The sequence below is a fragment of the Suncus etruscus genome, chromosome 15 (genome assembly GCF_024139225.1).
Source record: "Suncus etruscus isolate mSunEtr1 chromosome 15, mSunEtr1.pri.cur, whole genome shotgun sequence".
NCBI lineage: Eukaryota > Metazoa > Chordata > Mammalia > Eulipotyphla > Soricidae > Suncus > Suncus etruscus.
The window spans coordinates 20,709,724-20,729,401 of record NC_064862.1 but is presented as its reverse complement, the minus strand read 5'-3'; the positions used below and the strand labels follow the sequence as shown (position 1 = coordinate 20,729,401).

Below are 19,678 nucleotides of genomic sequence, written 5' to 3'. Positions count from 1 at the left end.
AGTGATAGCACAACAGGTAGGGCATTTTCCTTGCATGTGGCCAACCCAAGTTTTGATCCCCAGCATCCCAGATGGTCCCCCAAGCCTGCCAGGAGTAATTTCTGAGAACAGAACCAGGAGGAACCCCTAAGAGCTGCTGGGTGTGTGTGGTCCAAACACCCAAATATTAAAAGTTTTGACAAATGATTTACTTAATTTCTGCTCTTCATAAATAAAACTTCCCAACAGATTTACTTTACATTCTCATTAGTAAAATTAAAAAAATGTCAATAATCCATTCTATTTCAAAAATGATTGCTTCCTCTTGGCAAAAGACTACATTTTTCGCTGTGCATGCTATTAATACAGCACAACCAGGTAACTTAAAACAAAGGCTTCCTACTACACATTTTCAAGGCTTTGCTCACTGCTCTCTTCCCTGCATTCTTGTCTCTAGCCCTGCAGGACCTTTTCCAACAATCAAAAGTGGAAATGAGCCTGAATATTTCAAGATACAAGATCATGTTGACTGAAAAGCATAAAAAGCAGCAAAAGGAATCAAGAGAGATGAAAGAATGCTTCATACAGAATACCAACACGAATAAGGAAGAATAGTTAAATGTGGGGACAAAAATCCTGTGTGTGTCTGTATCCTCCCCAGGAAGCTGCCTTGCTGGTGAAAAGAAGAATTCATAGGCACTTCAAATATTTATGCAGCTAGGCAAAGAAGGGTCATACCTCATTTCTAGCTTTTGGACGATCAAGAAGAATTTTTAGAGCAAACCGTTCTTGGGTAGATTTCTTCACACAGACTCTAGAATTGGAGAAAAAAATTCAATCAGCCATCATTTAGGTCACAGTAAAAGCTGATTTAAAAGCTTTTCCTGTAAGTAAGGAACCATGCCTGCATGTGACCTTGCAAGCATACAGTGATGAGCTCAAGTCCCTGGTGTTCCTTTTGCACCTGGGGAAATTCTGGCAGCTCTGCCACAAAAGCAACCAAGTAGAAATAAGGAAGAAGAAAGGAGGAGGCGAAATAAGAGAAGGGCAAGAGGTGGCAGAGAACATTTTGGTGCATAGGAACAAACAGACCTCCAAGTGTGGAGCAGAGGCAGAGAAAACTCAAAACTGGCCGCAAAGAGGGAGGGGTCTGTTCTGTCTACAGGCGACTGAGTGACTCCACCGCCTCAATAACTTTTATTCTATTGTAGACAGCGTAACATGGATGCTTTTAGTTCTTATTTAAGACACATTTCAGGGTCAGGGAGCTCTATCAAGCAGTAGAGTACATGCCTAGCTCATTCAATTCCTAGCTCCAAATAGTTCCCAACAAGGCCAGGTGTAGCTCTGGTGGCCTCCGCAGTAGCAGTGGGCCTGAGAATTAAAAGGGGAGGCCATGTGACCCCTCTCTACATGTGCCTTATATTCATATACATGTCTCATATGCACTGACCCTTCTCAGGCTAATTCCATCAGAGCACAATGGTATCTTCTGCGGGGAGGGAGAGGCAGAAACGGCCAGGCTCAGAGGTTACTACTGCCCTTGCTGCACTCAGGAATCAATCCTGGCAGGCTCAAGGGACCATATGGGATGCCACGATCGAACCCGGTCAGCCGCATGCAAGGCAAGCGCCCTCCCCGCTGTATTGTCACTCCAAGTTATCTTACCTGACTGGCCCACTAATTCCAGCTCCCAGCTTCTGAGTCCAATTGATACTGTATTCCTCTAAAATGGAGGTTTCCTATTCAAATGAAAGGAGAGGAAAGATAATGAAATTCATCTACTGTAAGATAACAGAGAATCTAGAGTTGCTATCTCATCTATTGAGAGAACCTGCTAATTAAGCAGTTTGTGTTATATAAGGCTTGCAATTAGACTTTTTTCCTACAATTATAAAATTTATGTCTGATGGACTTCATTTTTTCATAGATACAAAGTTGCTTGTGATTAATTTTCAGTCACACAACACACAACACCCTTCACAAGTGCACATTTAATATCACCAAAGTCCCCAGAGTCCCTCCTGCATCACATAATGAAGACATTTTTGTCTGAATGACAAAGTTAGTCATTCTTTTTCCAGGACACACCTGGTGGTACTCGGGGCTTGCTCCTGGCTCTGTGCTCAGGGATCACTCCTGGTGGGCTTGGGAGACAGTGTGGGATACCAGAGATTGATCCTGAGTCAGCTATAGGCAAGGCAAATGCCCTACCTGCTGTACTAGCTCTCCAGCCCATAGTTAGGCTTTTTCTTTAACAAAGAGAAAGCAAGGGGCCGAAGCGCAGCGGTAAGGCGTTTGCCTTGCACATGGCCAACATAGGACAGACCCCGGTTCGAATCCTGACATCCTATATGGTCCCCTGAGCCTACAAGGAGCAACTTCTGAGCGCAGAGTCAGGAGCAACTCCAGCTGTGACCCACACCAAAAAAAGAGAGAAAGCAAAAAAAAAAAAAAAAAAAACCACTTCAGGATAAAGAAGAATTGCAGTTCATCTATGAGGTCCATTTACATAGGAAGTTTTTTGGGGGTAGGGCAAAGAGGAAGATAAGCTGTTTGGGGGACTGAAACTGGGTGGACTGCATCCAAGGCAAGTGTCTTATCTCTGAGGCAACCAGTTAATCAATTCTTGACAAAGATTCTTATCATATAACAAATGTTCAGTGACTAGAAAGGCAAACTAAAGTGCAATGACAGATAACTGACTTGGAAAGAGCCAGCAAACTTACACAACTATCCTCCTGACAACCAGTACAGTGAATTCATAGGGGTTCCTCCTGGCTCTATGCTCAGAAAGCATCCCTGGCAGGCTGGGGGACCATCTGGGATGCCGGGATTCAAACCACCGTCCTTCTGCATACAAGGCAAACACCCTACCTCCATGCTATCTCTCCAGCCCCAAGGATCACCATGAACTTGAACGATACAAAATCTATGGCTCTGGCCCTTTGTGCAACACAATATAGAGTCCAGCATAAAATTAGGGAACTATCAGGAGTTCCTGTCTCTTAACTCAAACACTTCCTAAAACATTTCAAAGGCTCCACTGTCCAGTCTGTCTCTGTCATCTTTCCACTATACAGCTTGCGAGATTGACAAGCTTCTGAGAAGAGGGGCAGGACTACGAAAGGAAGTTTGAGCAGAGCCCAATAGTCACAGTAGAGAGGGAACATCTGCAAACCTCTCCTGTCTTCCGAATGAAGAGACACTCATGGAAGAATAGACATTTGTTCCACCATAATCCAGGTACCATCCATGCCCTTGGGATGTAAAAATAATCTTAGAACAAATTCTTCACCATACAGCATGACCCAGGCTCAATCCCCAGCATTCCATATGGACCCCCCAACCACCACCAGGAGTTTTTTCTGAGCCACAAATAACATCTAAGCATCACCAAGTGTGGCCACAAAACAAAACAAAACATCACAGGTTTGAAGCCAGAGCAATCTTATACAGGAAAAGTACTTGCTTTACACAGGCCGACCCAGTTTTCAATCCCTGGCATCCCATAAGATCCCCCGAGCACTTCCAGGAGTAATTCCAGTGAGAGGAATAAGCACTGAGCATCACCAAGCATGACCCTCCTCCCCCCAAAAAAAACCAAAAAAATAATAAATGAATAAAATTAAAAGAAATGAAAGTGCCTGCTATGCAGAGGGCCAATATCCTGCAATACACAGCCTCTCAACCACTTTGGGGTACAGCCCTGGTGGACCCCAGCACCACGGGCAGGTCCCCCAAAACAAAACAAAACATGGACCATCATTCATGAGCCAATAACCTAAAACAACAGAACTCAGACCGAAGTGATAGGACAGCGGGTAGGACATTAGCCTTGCCAGGTTGGTTTCAATTCCTAGCTCATATGGTCTCCCAAGCATAGCTAGGAGTAGTTTTGAGTGCAGAGCTAGGAGTAACCCCAGAGTTCCACAGGGTGTGGCCCCCAAATAAAACTAAAATGAAAAAAACTCTTAGAGGAAAGCACAATAGAAAATTCACAGTATTTATGGGAACGGAGAGATAGCATGAAGGTAAGACATTTGCCTTTCATGCAGAAGGTCAGTGGTTCAAATCCCGGCATCCCATATGGTCCCCTGGGCCTGCCAAGAGTGATTTCTGAGCATAACTCTGAAGTAATCCCCCCAAAATTCACAGTATTTGAATTGGCAAAGAGTGAATACGGCATGAAAAGCTCAGGAAATAAAAGACATGCAAAAATGAGTGTCATTTAAAATGTAAAGTGTTTGTTTTTTCATTTAAAAACACTACCACTGAGTAAAAAAGGCAACCCTCAGAAAGGAAGCAAAAGTTGTATTCTGAAAATGATTTAATATTCACAACATAGAGAACTTGGATAATTCTACCACAGAAACCCAAACAAAACTCAGCTAAGGTTTCAGATAGAAGTTCCTACAAAGATACACAAATGGTTCAGTTCAATAAGTACTTGGGAAAATATTCAGGAGTAACACAAAAACAAAAAAACCCATAACAAGACAATGAGATACAAGCATACAACCAAGAAGATGACTACTATTTTTTTGTTTGTGGAGCCACTCCTGGCAGTCTCAGAGGACCGTACACCAGGTAAGAAGCTTTCCTGGCACACAGCCAAACCAGGTTCAATTCCTGGCACTACTAGGAGTGATCCCTGAGCAGAATTAGGAATAAGGCCTGAGCACCACTGGGTATAGCCCCACACCCAAATAAATTAATTATATCTCAAATCTGAATAAACCTACAAAGTGTTATACTAAGTAAAATAACTCAAACACATATGATTTTATGTTATGATTAAGAGGCCAGAGAGAGTACAGGTAGGGTGCTTACTTTGCATGCAGCTCCAGGTTCAATCCTCAGCATCCACATGAGTCCCTGGAGCCTGCCAGGAATGATTCCTGAGTGCCAAGTCAGGAATAACCCCTGAGCACCACCAGGTGTGGCCCAATAAGACAAAACCTATATATATATATATATATATATATATATATATATATATATATATATATATATATATATATATGTTGGGGCTGGGGCAGTGGCGCAAGTGGTAAGGCATCTGCCAGTGCTAGCCTAGGACTAACCACGGTTCTATACCCCAGCATCCCATATGGTCCCCCAAGCCAGGAGCGATTTCTGAGCACAGAGCCAGGAGTAACCCGAGCCCCACTGGGTGTGGTCCAAACCCCCCCCCCAAAGTGTGTGCGTATGTGTGTGTGTGTGTGTGTGCTTGCGCGCATGTGTGCTGTATAAATCAGAAATCCCAAGGGAAGACAGAAAGCTGAGCAGAATCTGAGATGGGGATACTGAAGCTAATGCTAGAAATGGTCTGAGGGTATGTAGGTACAATAAGGGGGGCACTTGCTTTGTACGCAGACACAGCCAACCTGGGTTCAATCCCCAGCATCCCAAATGTACCCTAGCCTGCCAGAAACAATGTCTCAAAGAAAAAAAAATTCACTGGATGGAATTCTTTGGGTCAAAAAAGTGCCACAGAAGGTGAAGCAGGGAGCTGGGGAAGCAGAGGCCAGACTGAAGCCAGCACGTACTGGGGATCCTCTCTCCTGGCACTTCTGCCAAGAGCACTCAACTAGGCGGATGCAGTCCAAGTGCGATGGACAGAGACCAGGAAAACGGACTTTCCATTTGAACTCTGGACGACTCCGTTGCAACATGTAAGGAGCAGCCTCAAAAACTAAAAACAATGGGGCCAGAGAGATAGAACAGCGGTAGGGCGTTTGCCTTGCACGCAGCTGATCTAGGATGGAGTGGTTTGATTCCCGGCATTTGCACGTGGTCGCCCGAGCCTGCCAGGAGCAATTTCTATGCGCAGAGCCAGGAGTGACCCAAAAAACAAAACAAAAAAAAATGAAAACAATGATTCTAATACAATACTACAGATCAAAAGCTTTATATGGGATGCTGGCTTGCTTCAGAGCCAGTACTGCCCGTCAGTACAAATATTTCCCAATCCACGGACGTGTACTGCTTCTGGAGAACCCGAATCAGTAGGGAGAGTCAACGAATGGCCTGCCAAGTATGTGAAGAAAAACTAACATAATTTTAAGACAATTAGATTGGGAAGTGGTGGTCAAGTAAACTAGTTATTCTGCAACAATATACTTTTTTTTAACCAAATGTTAGTATCCTAGAGTAGTTAGCTAAGCCTTTGTCCTTCGTCATCCCCAGGATTTGCAACACCAAATCCGCAGATGCCAAAGTCCCTTATATGAAACAGATTACTTCTAAGATTATTTAGAATTCTACATTACTTCTAAGGTGAATACCTTGCAAATGTCATATAGCTGTTATACCCATTGTACTATCTCTCCAGCTCATAAGTCTTTTCAGTATGTGGATAACCCGTAGATGAGAAAAAATGACTGTATTTGCTCTTTACTATTTTTCTGGTTTATGGGCCACACCTGGTGGTGCTCAGGGGTTACTCCTGGCTCTTCGCTCAGTAATCACACTTGGTAGGCACAGGGGACCATATGGGATGCCAGGAATCGAAAACAGGTCTGTCCTGTGTCGGCCACGTACAAGGCAAATGCACTACTGCTGTGCAAATGCTCTGGCCCCTGTTCATTAATTCTGGGTTTTTGGGGCCACATCTGGTGATGTTCAGGCGTTACTCCTGGCTAGGCGCTCAAAAATCGCTCCTGGCTTGGGGGACCATATGGGACCCCAGAGATCAAACCCAGGTCTGTCCTGGGTCGGTCCCATGCAAAGCAAAGGCCCTATCACTATGCTATAGCTCCAGCCCCCTGTTCATTAATTCTTAAATAAAATTAAAATAAATTGGAGTATTTTGGTAGGTGGAAAAGGCCACACCAAGTGTACTCAGAGAACACTCCTGGTGGTGCTGAGGGCATGTGGTACCAGGACCAAACCAGGGTCAAAAGCATGAGTAGCTCCAGGTCTTGGATGACTCTCCCTGAAAAGGGGTCTGTTCCTTTAAGCACGGAGAAATCTCTGGAAGAGACCCCTAGGGGTAACTAATTGAGAAACAGTTGGGGGGAGGATAAGCCTCAGCTGTAGAGCAGAGGAGGACTGGTGGTTGCTGGTTGGTTAATTGGCTGATGCTGGTGGTTGCTGGTTGGTTAGTTGGCTGATGCTGGTGGTAATGGCTGCGGCTTCTGACATTTACTTGTTTCTCTTGGCTGCAAGCTGGATTTCCCAAGACTTTTCTTGTGATTTCGGCTAAAAGGATTCTGGCTTCTCTATCTTGCCTATTCCCTATTAAACCCCGTACCAAGGAAAAGAGATAGCACAGCGGTGGGGCATTTGCCTTGCACATAATCAACCCAGGACGGGCGGTGGTTCGAATCCTGGCTTCCCATATGACCCCCCCCCCCCCCCCCGTGCCTCCCAGGAGTGATTTCTGAACAGAGCCAGGTGTGACCAACACAAAACAAAACAAAACAAAACCCTGGACAATTAGGAGTAAGCCCTGAGGACAACAAAGTGCGGCCCAAACAAAACTAGTTTTCCACATTTGTTGTAAGCAAGCAAGTGAGTGTATGTCTTCAGTCTGTTCCTCACAACTGTGCTTCTTGGGCTAGAGAGGTACAGTACAAGGAAAAGCACTTGCCTTGCATGTAAGTCAATGAGGCCCAATCCCAACATTACCTTTATTGTAGTCCTACCAGAGGTAAACCCAGAACATTGGTTTTGTGTGGCCCCAAACAAACACAAAAGAAAATCAAGTGCTTCTTACCAGTCCCCCTTGCCTCCCAAGGGTCTGTCTAGGTCTTTAACTGAATCTGGCTGTTTTTTACATAGATTGGCTTGGTTTTGAGTTTGGTTGTTTGATATTGTTTTTGTTTACAGGCACATAGAGCTGAGGGTTTACTCCAGGCTGTGCCCAAAGATAATTCTGGGTAGTACTGGGGGGAGGAAACACATGATACTGGGGATCAAACCAGGCTCAGCAGTATGCAAGGCCAGTTTAATCACTGTACCATTTCAGACCTGATGTTGAAGCAAATACTGAGGTTGGGAAATAAACAATGCCCTTCCTGAAACCCTCCAGGATATTCTGGGTCTAATTATGTCCTCTCAACCTTTAAGAAGAGAGAACGGCAGGTTCTTTTTTTTTTTTTTTTTTGGTTTTTGGGCCACACCCGGCAGTGCTCAGGGGTCACACCTGGCTGTCTGCTCAGAAATAGCTCCTGGCAGGCACGGGGGACCATATGGGACACTGGGATTCGAACCAACCACCTTTGATCCTGGATCGGCTGCTTGCTGTGCTATCTCTCCGGGCCGGATGGCAGGTTCTTTTGTTGTTTTGCTTTGGGGGACCACACTCAACAATGTTCAAGGTTTACTCCGGGTTCTATACTTTGGGAAAACTGGGCATAGATGGTTCTGGGTGAGCCAGTGAAAGGCAAGGTCCCAGCAAAGGCCCACCCTGATGCACTCTCTGGCCCCATAGGCCCTCAGGAAACTTAGACAGATGTGTCATCATGCAGATGTCCAAAGCAATATGTCATCCTCCAAGGATTCTTTCAACACTGACATGGGTGTCTGCAGACATGCTCAGGATCACAGGATCTATTTGTTTGTTTGTTGTTTTGGGGTCACACCCGGCGGTGCTCAGGGTGTGGCTCTGCACTCAGAAATCACTCCTGGCAAGTAAGGGGACCATATGGGATGCCGGGATTGGAACCACCATGGGTCCTGGGTAGGCCACTTGCAAGGCAAAAGCCCTACTGCTACGCTATCTCTCCGGCCCCAGGGTCTTCTTACTTTCCCTGTCAGTCCACCACATCCCATTCCGGGCTTGAGTCCATGAGCCTGAACATCTTCTCGCATTGCTGGTGCCTGAATCAACTTTCCTCACCATCTCGGAAGCAGCAGGTGGAGCAGAGATTTGGGCACCAGAACTTGGGATCAACCACATGCCAAGCCTTAGGCTAGTCATATGTATAGTATTAGAGCAGTACTTTGTCACTCACAGTGCAGCCATCCACAACGTGCATGTCTGCTTTTGATACCTCCACTGTTACAACTTTTGTTAAGGTGAAGGTAGAGGAGAGATCCTAGATGTCACATGTGAGGCATATACCACTGAGCCACACTTGCAGCACATTTTTTTGTTTTTTTTTTTTTGGGTCACACCCGGCAGTGCTCAGGGGTTCCTCCTGGTTCTATGCTCAGAACTCGATCCTGGCAGGCTCGGAGGACCATATGGGATGCTGGGATTCCATCCTTCTCCATGCAAGGCAAATGCCTTAATTCCATGCTATCTCTCCAGCCCCCTGCAGTACTAGTTTGACTCCTTCTTCAAATAGGAGAGAATACAGGGTTTAAGACCTTGCAGGAGGCCAACTCTACTCATCTCAGGGCACCCAGCATCCCCCAGAACTTATGGGCTTAATCCCTGAGAACAGGCCAGAAGTAGACTCCAAGGGTTGGGTACTGGGCCAGAGAGATAGCATAGCACTGCAGGCAGAGCGCTTACTTTCATGTGGCTAACAGGGTTTGATTTCAACACCACATATGGTCCCTTTAGTGCCACCAGGAGTGACTGCTGAGCATAGAGCAAGGTTAAAGCCCTGGGCAGTGCTAAATGTGTACAGCCAGGTGTGACCCAAACCATTTCTCAACAAAAAAATTTTTAAAGACATTTCTCTGGCCTGACAATTTCTACAAATTCCCTAGCTCAAAAAGACTGTCAGACTGTAAGATTCTGGGAAGTACATTTCTGGTTTTTGTCTCCCAACCAGTGCTCAGGGGCTCCAGCACTAGTCAGAAACCAGTTTCAATGCTATGGTGAGATTAGGCCAAGCCCAGGGGTGTGGGGGGGCCTCCAAGCCACCCCCACCCCCCATTATACTAGAACTATATATACCTGGATCCTTACCTCTTAAGCTCTCACCCTCCCTGCTAGAAATCTAAAGTGTTTACCATTTTGTGTGTCTGTGCCACACCTGACTGACTCAGGGATATTGGCTCTGTACTCAGGGATCATTTCTAGTGGGACTTGAGGGACCTTATAGGATGTCAGGAATCGAACCCTAGTTGGCTACCTGGAAGGCAGGGGTCTTATCCACTATATCACCTCTCCAGCCCCAGAGACTGAAATTTTTAGTTACTGTTTATTAGTGAAGTTGTCTTTAAAGGAAATAACCTTTATTTCTGGGTGCAAGATGACACCCAGCTATTAATCCAAAACAAACAAACAAACAAAAAAACATTCCCCCCTCTTCCTCTTTCCTTTAAACCTATCCCTTTGATATGTAAAAGCCCACCTGGATGACACAACTTTGGCCCTCCTGGTGGAATCTGTACTGGGAGACTAAAGAAAGGTCAGTTTGGCTTGGTGCAGAAAGGGACCACGAGGTGAGAAGCAAACTCACTCCATGATTCTTTCCTGACAGTCTCGGTTTATTCATCCTTCATGGCTACCCGTCCACCTGAAGTTGGAAATGAGGTGTGTGTGTGGGGGGGTGATTTCACAACGTGCAGATTTATTTATTTTACAACCTCAAATTGCTAAAGGATGCCACAAAGGATTTGAGAAAATGACCTTCTCTGTGTTTTCTGCCAGCTGTGAAGTCTTTCAAAGCTGTGTGCGCAGTACCAAACTTTCTGCTTGGATGTCCAACCCCACATGGAATGTCGGGAGTGACAGCCAGCTAGTTCGCTTGTTGCTTTAAGTGCCTCACCGTCTGGCCTGATGTCTTTTTCTGTTTTTTAAAAGCAAAAGCAAAAAAAAAAGAGGGATGTGGGTTTGGGGGAAAACGTACATCATACATGCTTATGGGTGTCCATTCCGAACAACACACGACGGACTTCCTTGAAACTTTTGTGAATCCAAAAAAATTGAGAGGAGAGCAACATGGAAGGACAGGCTCCCTGAAATCCACTCAAGGATCAGAGAGAGGCCAGTGGGACAGGGACTGGGACCTAGCGGGATGAGGAGAGGAGCCCCATAGCACCACCTCCATTAGGAACTGCAGATTCCCAGGGTTGGGGGTCCCAGGCGTGACGTGTGTGTGTGTGTGTGTAGTCAGTGACGTGTGTGTGTAGTCAGTGACCCTCACATCCAGTGTGTGTGTGTGTGTGTAGCCAGTGACCCTCACATCGTGTGTGTGTGTGTGTGTGTGTGTGTGTGTGTGTGTGTGTGTGTGTGTGTGTGTGTGTGTGTGTGTGTAGCCAGTGACCCTCACATCCAAACTCCAGAAGTGCTCACCACAGATCTCCCAGAAGCCAACACTGGGGCAGCACTTGGGGGCAGCCCCCGAAAGTGGGGTTTTCTTGGCCGGAAGCATATGGAGCCTATCCCAGGCCCCTTCCCATTTGCTCGGGGTGCAATGCAAAGCCACTCCCCGCTTTGCTTTTTTTCTTTTTTAGTTTTTGGGTCACCCCTGGCGGCGCTCAGGGGGTTCCTCCTGGCTCTACACTCAGGAGTCGCTCCTGGCAGGTTCAAAGGGGGGACCCTAGGATTCGAACCACCGTCCTTCTGCATGCAAGGCAATCGCCCTACCTCCGTGCATCTCTCCGGCCCCGCTTGGCTTTTTCTGGCCGTGCCAGGAGGGGGCCGGGCGCCCCAAGACCTCAGGAGCGACCGGGCGGAGAGAGCCGGGGGGGGGGGCCTGCCCCTGCTTACCCTGATGGCTTTCTCCATGTCGCTCTCGCCCGGAGCCGGCCGCGGCCGCGAGGAGTGCCCGGGGGGGCTGGCGGCGCGGGCGGGCGGCTCGGCGGGCTGGGCGTGAGCGGGCGGCTCTAGGGCCGAGCCGGGCTGCGGGGCCCCGCGAGGAGGAGGCGGCGGCCGCCCGGCCTCATCCCCGGCCGGAGCAGCGGCTTCCCGGGGCAGGGCGAGTCGCGGAGGGGCCCTGCCGGGGACGCCGGGCCGGGGCCTCGCAGGGCCGCCGCCGCCAAAGCCTGGGCTCGCCAGAGCCGGAGCCGGAGCCTTGTCGAGGCCGAGTCGCTCGCTCCCACTCCCACTCCCGCTCTCGCTCCCTCTCCCGCCGCCGCCGCTCCTCCAGCGCCGTACATCGCCGGGGCAGCCGCGCCGGGGCAGCCCCACCGACCGCCTGTCGCCTTGCGATTCCGAAGCCCCGAGCCGCCCTAATCGTCGCCCGCTTCCGAGTCCCCATGACCCCACGCGCCCCGCGCCGCGATCCGCTGGAATTTCCGAGCCGTCCCCGACCCACAGGCTACGTGGACAGGCGTTCGCCAGGACTGCCCTCGACTGCGCCGAGACCAGAAAAGGACCCCCACTCGGGAGCGGGGCCTTCCGTGATGCGGGCGCGGCGGTGATGACGTCTTCGGTGGTGGGCGGGACTACGCGTGCGCGTTGGGTGAGTGGCTGGCTGGCTTAGTTGAGCGCCGCCCCCTTTTCTTCCTTTCTGGCTTAGGGGACTCTATGGGACGCCCGGGGATCGAACCGCGGTTCGTCCTAGGTTAACGCGTGCAAGACTGACGCCCCACCGCTTGCACCACCTCCCTTCCTTCCTTCCTTCCTTCCTTCCTTCCTTCCTTCCTTCCTTCCTTCCTTCCTTCCTTCCTTCCTTCCTTCCTTCCTTCCTTCCTTCTTTCCTTCTCTTCCTCCCTCCCTCCCTCCCTCCTTCCTTCCCTCCCTCCTTCCTTGCTCCCTCCTTCCCTCCTTCTCTCCTTCTGTCTGTCCCTCCCTCCCTCCCTTTCGGACCACACCTGGTAATGTTCAGGGGTTACTCCTGGTTATGCTTAGGGGTTACTCCTGGCTATGCTCTCAGAAATCGCCCTTGGCTTAGGGGACCATATGGGATGCCGGGGGATAGAACTGCAGCCTATCCTAGGCTAGTGCGTGCAAGGCAAATGCCCTACCGCTTGCGCCAACGCTCTTTTTCTTTTTGAAGCTGCGGAAAGACTCACTCCCCCCCCACACACCCCATCTTTAGAAAAAACCTGGGGGGCCGGAGAGATAGCATGGAGGTAAGGCGTTTGCCTTTCATGCAGGAGGTCATAGGTTCGAATCCCGGCGCCCCATATGGTCCCCTGTGCCTGCCAGGAGCAATTTCTGAGCCTGGAGCCAGAAATAACCCCTGAGCACTGCCGGGTGTGACCCAAAAATCACAAAAAAAAAAAAAAGAAAGAAAGAAGGAAGGAAGGAAGGAAGGAAGGAAGGAAGGAAGGAAGGAAGGAAGGAAGGAAGGAAGAAAGAAAAGAAAAAACCTGGAGGCGTTGACTAATGATAGAGGGAGGAAATACTAACACACCAGTATTCATGCTAGAGATATTTCTTTGTACAAAATAAGCATATGGCACCAGAGGTTAATTAAGTATATTCTCATCCCCCACGTACCGGTTGGAAACAGGCTCTGTGAGCCCAACTCACATGCGAAAAGTTGACCCGTGGCCAAGGCAGAATTGGAGCCTAGGTTGGTAGGACTCCTCACTATTTGTCCAAAGCTGTTTATTTTCACAACTATTTACTGAGCACTCATTAATAGACAGTGTTAATAGACATTGGGGAAATAGTCCAAACAAACAAGACAGTACTTCTTCGAGGATCTTCACTTTTAGGAAAGCAGGAAGTAAACACGGAGAAGCAGTTTGTATGCATTTCTACAAAAGAGAGTGCAGGATGCCAGAGCGATAACAGGGTAGAGTTTTACCTTGCACACAGCCAACTGGACTTTGATCTTTCACTATCCCATATGGTTCCCCAGCACCGCCAAGAGTGATGCCTGACCACAGACCCAAGAGTAAGGCCCTGAGCATTGCCAGGTGTGGCCCAAAAGCCACCAAAAAAGAAATGGTCAGGAGGTGGCAGTGAATGCAGTGAGGATGGGGAGTCCAGAGTTCTTCCTTGCAAGGATAATTTGAGGTTCTTGTGCAGTAGGACCAAAAGAGAAGTCAACTGGGGCCGGGCGGTGGCGCTGGAGGTAAGGTGCCTGCCTTGCCTGCGCTAGCCTAGGACGGACCGTGGTTCGATCCCCCGGCGTCCCATATGGTCCCCCAAGAAGCCAGGAGCAACTTCTGAGCGCATAGCCAGGAGTAACCCTGAGCGTCACAGGGTGTGGCCCAAAAACCAAAAAAAAAAAAAAAAAAGAGAAGTCAACTATGATGAGAAATTATGATGATGGCTCAGTTGCCCCAAAAGGTTATTGTCTTTGTTGCCTGTACACCTAAAAGAATGTCAGCCCCTGGATTAAGGATCACCATGCACCCATGCTCTCTCCAGAGGAAAGTGAGAAGAGGTTTATAATTTCCCAGAAAATCTTCCCTTGTGTTCTGGTCTTCCAACTGGAAGTTAATGACCAGGTCCTAGAAGAAGCAATGCTTCAAGAAGGAAGGTTTCTGGGTGGAAGTAAACTGGCCTTTTGGAGTAACAAGTCATCTAGAACTTGTTAGATGCAGAAAACTTATAATAAATGAGCTGCTATTATGTTGACTTTTAGATGTTTGAGTCTTTTTGTTGTAGTAGTTCTGCCTATGAACTTCAGGAGAAAACTGGAAAAAGGAAGGAACCAGCGTTCTCCTAAGAATTTTAGAAATAGGGCCTGGAGAGATAGCACAGCGGCGTTTGCCTTGCAAGCAGCCGATCCAGGACCTAAGGTGGTTGGTTCAAATCCCGGTGTCCCATATGGTCCCTCGTGCCTGCCAGGAGCTATTTCTGAGCAGACAGCCAGGAGTAACCCCTGAGCACCGCCGGGTGTGGCCCAAAAACCAAAAACCAAAAAAAAAAAAAAAAAAAAAAAAAAAAACCAAAAAAAACTTTTAGAAATAGAAGGTGCTTTGACATCATTCCTCCTTCCTCCAGCAATGGGTTGGGTCATTCTATTGGCCATGTGGCAGCGAATGGAGATGCCTGTTCTCCAATTTTCCTCCAATAAACTCACTAGCAGATCAAAGGGAGGGCATTGCTGTGCCCTCCAAAGAATTCCACCCACTAGATACAAATAAAATCAGTTGGCCTGGGGCCAAAGCGCTGGTGCAAGCGGTAGGGCATCTGCGTTGCATGTGCTAACCTAAGACGGACTGCGATTCAATCCCCGGGCATCCCTTATGGTCCCCCAAGCCAGGAGCAATTTCTGAGTACATAGACAGGAGTAACACCTGAGCATCATCAGGTGTGCCCCCCCCCCCCCAAATCAATTGGCCTGATGATTTGTTGTTTTTTGTTTGGTTGGTTGGTTGGTTTTTGGGTCACACCCGGCAGCGCTCAGGGGTTACTCCCAGCTGTATGCTCAGAAATGGCTCCCGGCAGACTCAGGGGACCATATGGGATGCCGGGATTCGAACCACCGTCCTTCTGCATGCAAGGCAAATGCCTTACCTCCATGCTATCTTTCCGGCCCCAATTTCTGTTTTTCAAATAACATTATATTATACTAAAATTAGGAAATTGGGGAATGTTGAGTCTTTACATTTGCCAGACTTAACTGTTCACTCATTCAGGTCTTCGGAAATGCTCTAAAGGGAAACATGTGCTCTATGTATGGGGGAGGCCAGTGTTTGGTTCCTATGCTGCCTGGTCCCCCAAACACTTTAAACAGGAATAGTCTTTTTTTGTTTGTTTGTTTTGGTTTTTGGGTCACACCAGGCAGCACTCGGGTCACTCCTGGCTCTGTGTTCAGAAATCACTACTAGCAGGCTATGGAGACCATATGGGATGTCGGAGATCAAAACCAGGTTCATTCCAGGTCTGCTGCATACAAGGCAAATGCCCTATCACTGTGCTATCACTCTAGCCCCAGGAGTAGCCTTAAGAACTTCTGGTGTTGGGGCAAAATTGTCAAGCAGAGTTGGTTGAAGAAGGTAACTAAGAGAGCTCCAGAAATGTACTGGTGAAAGGCCATGCCTGGGTCAGTCTATCAGCTGAGCACGTGTTTAAAAGGAGGCATTTCAGGGGCTGTAGAGATGGTAAGGCAGGCCAATGCACCGGGCAACCTGGATTCAATTTCTGGCATCCCGTATGGTCCCTTGAGCACAGAGCCAGGAGTAATCCCTGAGCACTGCCAGTGTGGCCCATAACACAAAAAGAAACAATAAATAAAACAAATTATCTGGACTTCCAGCTCAGACCTCCAGAATCCAAATCTACATTTGAACATCCCCAGACTTATGACACAGTAAAGTTTTATGTTAGATGAGAAGACGTGCTATCAGATCATCAGGCCAGGGTCCGGAGAGATAGCATGGAGGTAAGGCATTTCATGCAGAAGGATGGTGGTTGGAATCCAGGCATCCCATATGGTCCCCCATGCCTGCCAGGGGCGATTTCTGAGCATGGAGCCAGGAGGAACCCCTGAGTGCTGCTGGGTGTGACCCAAAAAACAAAACAAAACAAAAAAATTATAAGTTAAAAATTTTAAGTACTGGGACTGGATAGATAGGTAAAGTGCATGCCTTGCATACAGCTTACCTAACTTAAATCTCAGGACCCAGGAGCCAGAGCGATAGCACAGCAGCAGGGCGTTTGTCTTGCACATGGCCAACACAGGACTGACCCAGGTTCAATTCCTGGCATCCCATATGGTCTCCCAAGGCTGCCAGGAACAATTTCTGAGCTCAGATCTAGGAGTAACCCCTGAATGCCACAAGGTGTGGACCCAAAACCAAAAATAAATAAGTAAATAAATAAATTCCAGGACCCCATATGGTCCCAGAACTACCTAGGAGGGATCCCTTAACACAGAACCAAGAGTACTGAGCACCGCTCAATATGGTTCCCTCCAAAAAAATGGGTCCGGAGAGATAGCACAGAGGCGTTTGCCTTGCAAGCAGCTGATCCAGGACCAAAGGTGGTTGGTTCGAATCCCGGTGTCCCATATGGTCCCCCGCCCCCCCGCCCCCACCTCTCCCCCGTGCCTGCCAGGAGCTATTTCTGAGCAGACAGCCAGGAGTAACCCCTGAGCACCGCCGGGTGTGACCCAAAAACAAAAAAACAAAAAAAATTTAATAAAAAGGAGAATTAGGAACTGGAGTGATGGTGCAGGCGGTAGGGCATTTGCCTTTCATGCACTAATCTAGGACGGATCGAGGTTCGATCCCCTGGCATCCCATATGGTCCCCCAAGCCAGGAGCAATTTCTAAGCACATAGCCAGGAGTAACCCCTGAGTGTCACCGGGTGTGGTCCAAAAATAATAAACAAACAAAAAAAAAAGAGGATTAAGGACTGGAGAAATATTACTGGGATTAAGGTGCTTGTCTTGCTCAGTCATAGCTGACCCGGGTCAGTCCCCAAGTGACTCAGGAGTGACCCCTGAGCACAGAGCCAAGCTGAGCCCTCAAGAGCTGCTGGGTGTGGCCAGAGGATGGGACTCACCAAGGTTGGGTCTGACTGCACAGATATTGGCCATACTGGATGCTTGTTTGTTTTTTTGTTCTTTGTTTATTCACCTTACTTTTTTGAAAGATCGCAGGGCAGGGAGAATTTGACGTCTTAGCTCCTGGAGAGGGTCACGCTGCAGATCTAGTTAATGACCACGAGATGGCACCTACACTTAGAAAATGCACCACCACCACCCCTAAGCCTGTTGGGCAAAGGGCATAAAGTTTCTTTTGTTTTTTATTCAGCATAAAAAAAAAAAAAGCAGAGCACTTTCCCTCGGACTCTTGGCAAAGCTAAAGGCCCAAAACAGCAATTCTACATTCAATACCCCTGTGACTGACCCACATCCATGTACCCAGAGAGATTAGGTTGTCCATAACCTGAGAACTTTGTTATTGCTCCAGCCAGCTAATTGAGATTCTAAATGGTTCCCGCTTTACCTAATTAAGATTAATAAGTGTCTAGGATGTTGTAATCAACATTGTAATCATTTCCTCTACCTTATACTGCCTTTGTTATTCGTTGTCTACATACCAGCTTCTCTTTGTTAGTGACGTGTGGATCTATGAACCAGAAAATTGACATTTCTCAATATTTTTTTTCCAACTCCCCCGCCTGAAGTGGTTTTGGAGTATTAAAATGTCAGTAATAACACACTAGGGAACTTTTCCATTTCCTCTATGTCCTCAACTCAGGCAAGAACTTTAATTTATTTTGTTTGTTTTCGGGCCACACCTGGCTGTGCTTAGGGCTTATTTCTGACTCTGCGCTTGGAAGTTACTCCCAGTGGTGCTTGGAGGACCCTACACAGTACAAGGGCTTGAATAGCAACATGTAAAGCAAGTACCTTAATCCCTGCAGAACTGTCTGGTCTGGGAACCCTAATTGTCCTGGGGGACCTGCCTCTTCCACAATCATAATCCAAGTGGACTTGAGCTGGCACTGTTAGCTTCCTCCGAGGGTGGATGGACTGGACTCTAGCCCCAATGACTCAGCACACCTGTTGGTAGATGGGATGGAAAGCAAGTCGAATCCACTGGAACTGTCACCAGGAACCTCAAGGTCATGGCCAAACTAGCCAGAAGGGACTTTCTCCTCACCAGGGTACTTGAACTTGGTACTCTGTGTGAGTTGTTTTGATTTTTGGGTTTTGGTGGGCAAGGTTCTTCCCAAACAGTACCCAGGAGCCCCTCCTAGCAGTCATAAATGGTAGACCTGAGGATGGGGAGGTGCTTGGGTTTTGGGGTCCCAAGTGGCACAGGCTAACGGACCATGTGGTACAGAGGATTGAGTGGGATCAGCACCCCCTCTGATCTCTCTCCAGACTTTTTTGTTTGTTTAATTTTTTATTTTATTTTATTTTATTTTTGGTTTTGGGCTACACACAATGGTACTCAGGGCTTACTCCTGGCTCTATGCTCAGGGATCACACGAGGGACCATATGGACCGAACCCAGGTTGGCTGCATGCACGGCAAGGGAGCATGCTCATCCTGTACTATCGCTTCAGCCCCAAGGGATTGTTCTTCTTTTATTTAATTAGTCAGCGTGAAATTACAAGGGTATTCATTATTGGGTTTCAGAGATAATATTTCAACACCAATCCCTTCATCAGTGCCAAGGACTGGAGTTGTCAGGTCACTTATCTCTTCTAAGAATCCAGACATGCTAGAACCAAAATGGAGATAGTCTGAAAATGAAGCCAAGATGTAAGACTGGAATCGAGAGAGAAACAGTGAACTTTTTTTTTTTTTTGGTTTTTGGGTCACACCCAGCAGCACTCGGGTTCCTCCTGGCTCTACACTCAGAAATCGTTCCTGGCAGGCTCGGGGGACCATATCGGATGCCGGAATTTGAACCACCATCCATTTGTATGTAAGGCAAATGTCCTACCTCCATGCTATCTCTCTGGGCCCTGAATTTTTGAATTAAAACATGATCAGAGAAACTGGAGAGAAAGCACAGTGGGTAAGGCACTTGCTTTGCACTCTTGTAACCTGGCTTTACTCCCCGACATCGCATATGGTCCCCTGAGCACCACCAGTCGTGATTCTTGAGTGTAGAGTATTCCCTGAGTGCCAGGAGTCATCCCTGAGCACCACAAGGTATGACCCAAAACCTAAATATAAATAAATGAACCAAATCCGAATAAAGTCCCTGATTTGGCAGTACCAACCTTTGGGTACCAAGCTTTTTACACAAAGCAATAGCACAGCAGGGAGGGTCATGCATGTATGTAGTCAACCTGGTTTTGATTCCCAGCATCTCATAAGGTTCCCAGAGCCTGCCTGGAGTGATTTTTGAGCACAGAGCCAAAAGTAACCCCTGAACGCTATTGGGTGTGGACCAAAACCCAGAAAAAATATTTTAACAAGGCAAGTAGAATATCACAAAGCATCATCTCAAAGACCATCAAGTTGGTGCTTC

At 47.8% G+C, this 19,678-nt stretch overlaps 1 protein-coding gene across 1 annotated transcript in view; it reads right to left on the bottom strand.

Moving 5' to 3' along the window:
• The window catches only part of MAPKAPK5 (MAPK activated protein kinase 5), a 38,296-nt gene extending 21,016 nt beyond the window's left edge, over window positions 1-17,280 (bottom strand). Inside the window, exons 1-4 of the mRNA XM_049787769.1 lie at window positions 17,247-17,280; window positions 11,600-12,276; window positions 1,648-1,721; window positions 718-793 (exon numbers count right to left, since the gene is read on the bottom strand). Coding sequence (XP_049643726.1) covers window positions 718-793; window positions 1,648-1,721; window positions 11,600-12,276; window positions 17,247-17,280 — 861 coding nt within the window. The remainder of the gene's footprint in view (window positions 1-717; window positions 794-1,647; window positions 1,722-11,599; window positions 12,277-17,246) is intronic.
• Window positions 17,281-19,678: the final 2,398 nt, after the last annotated feature.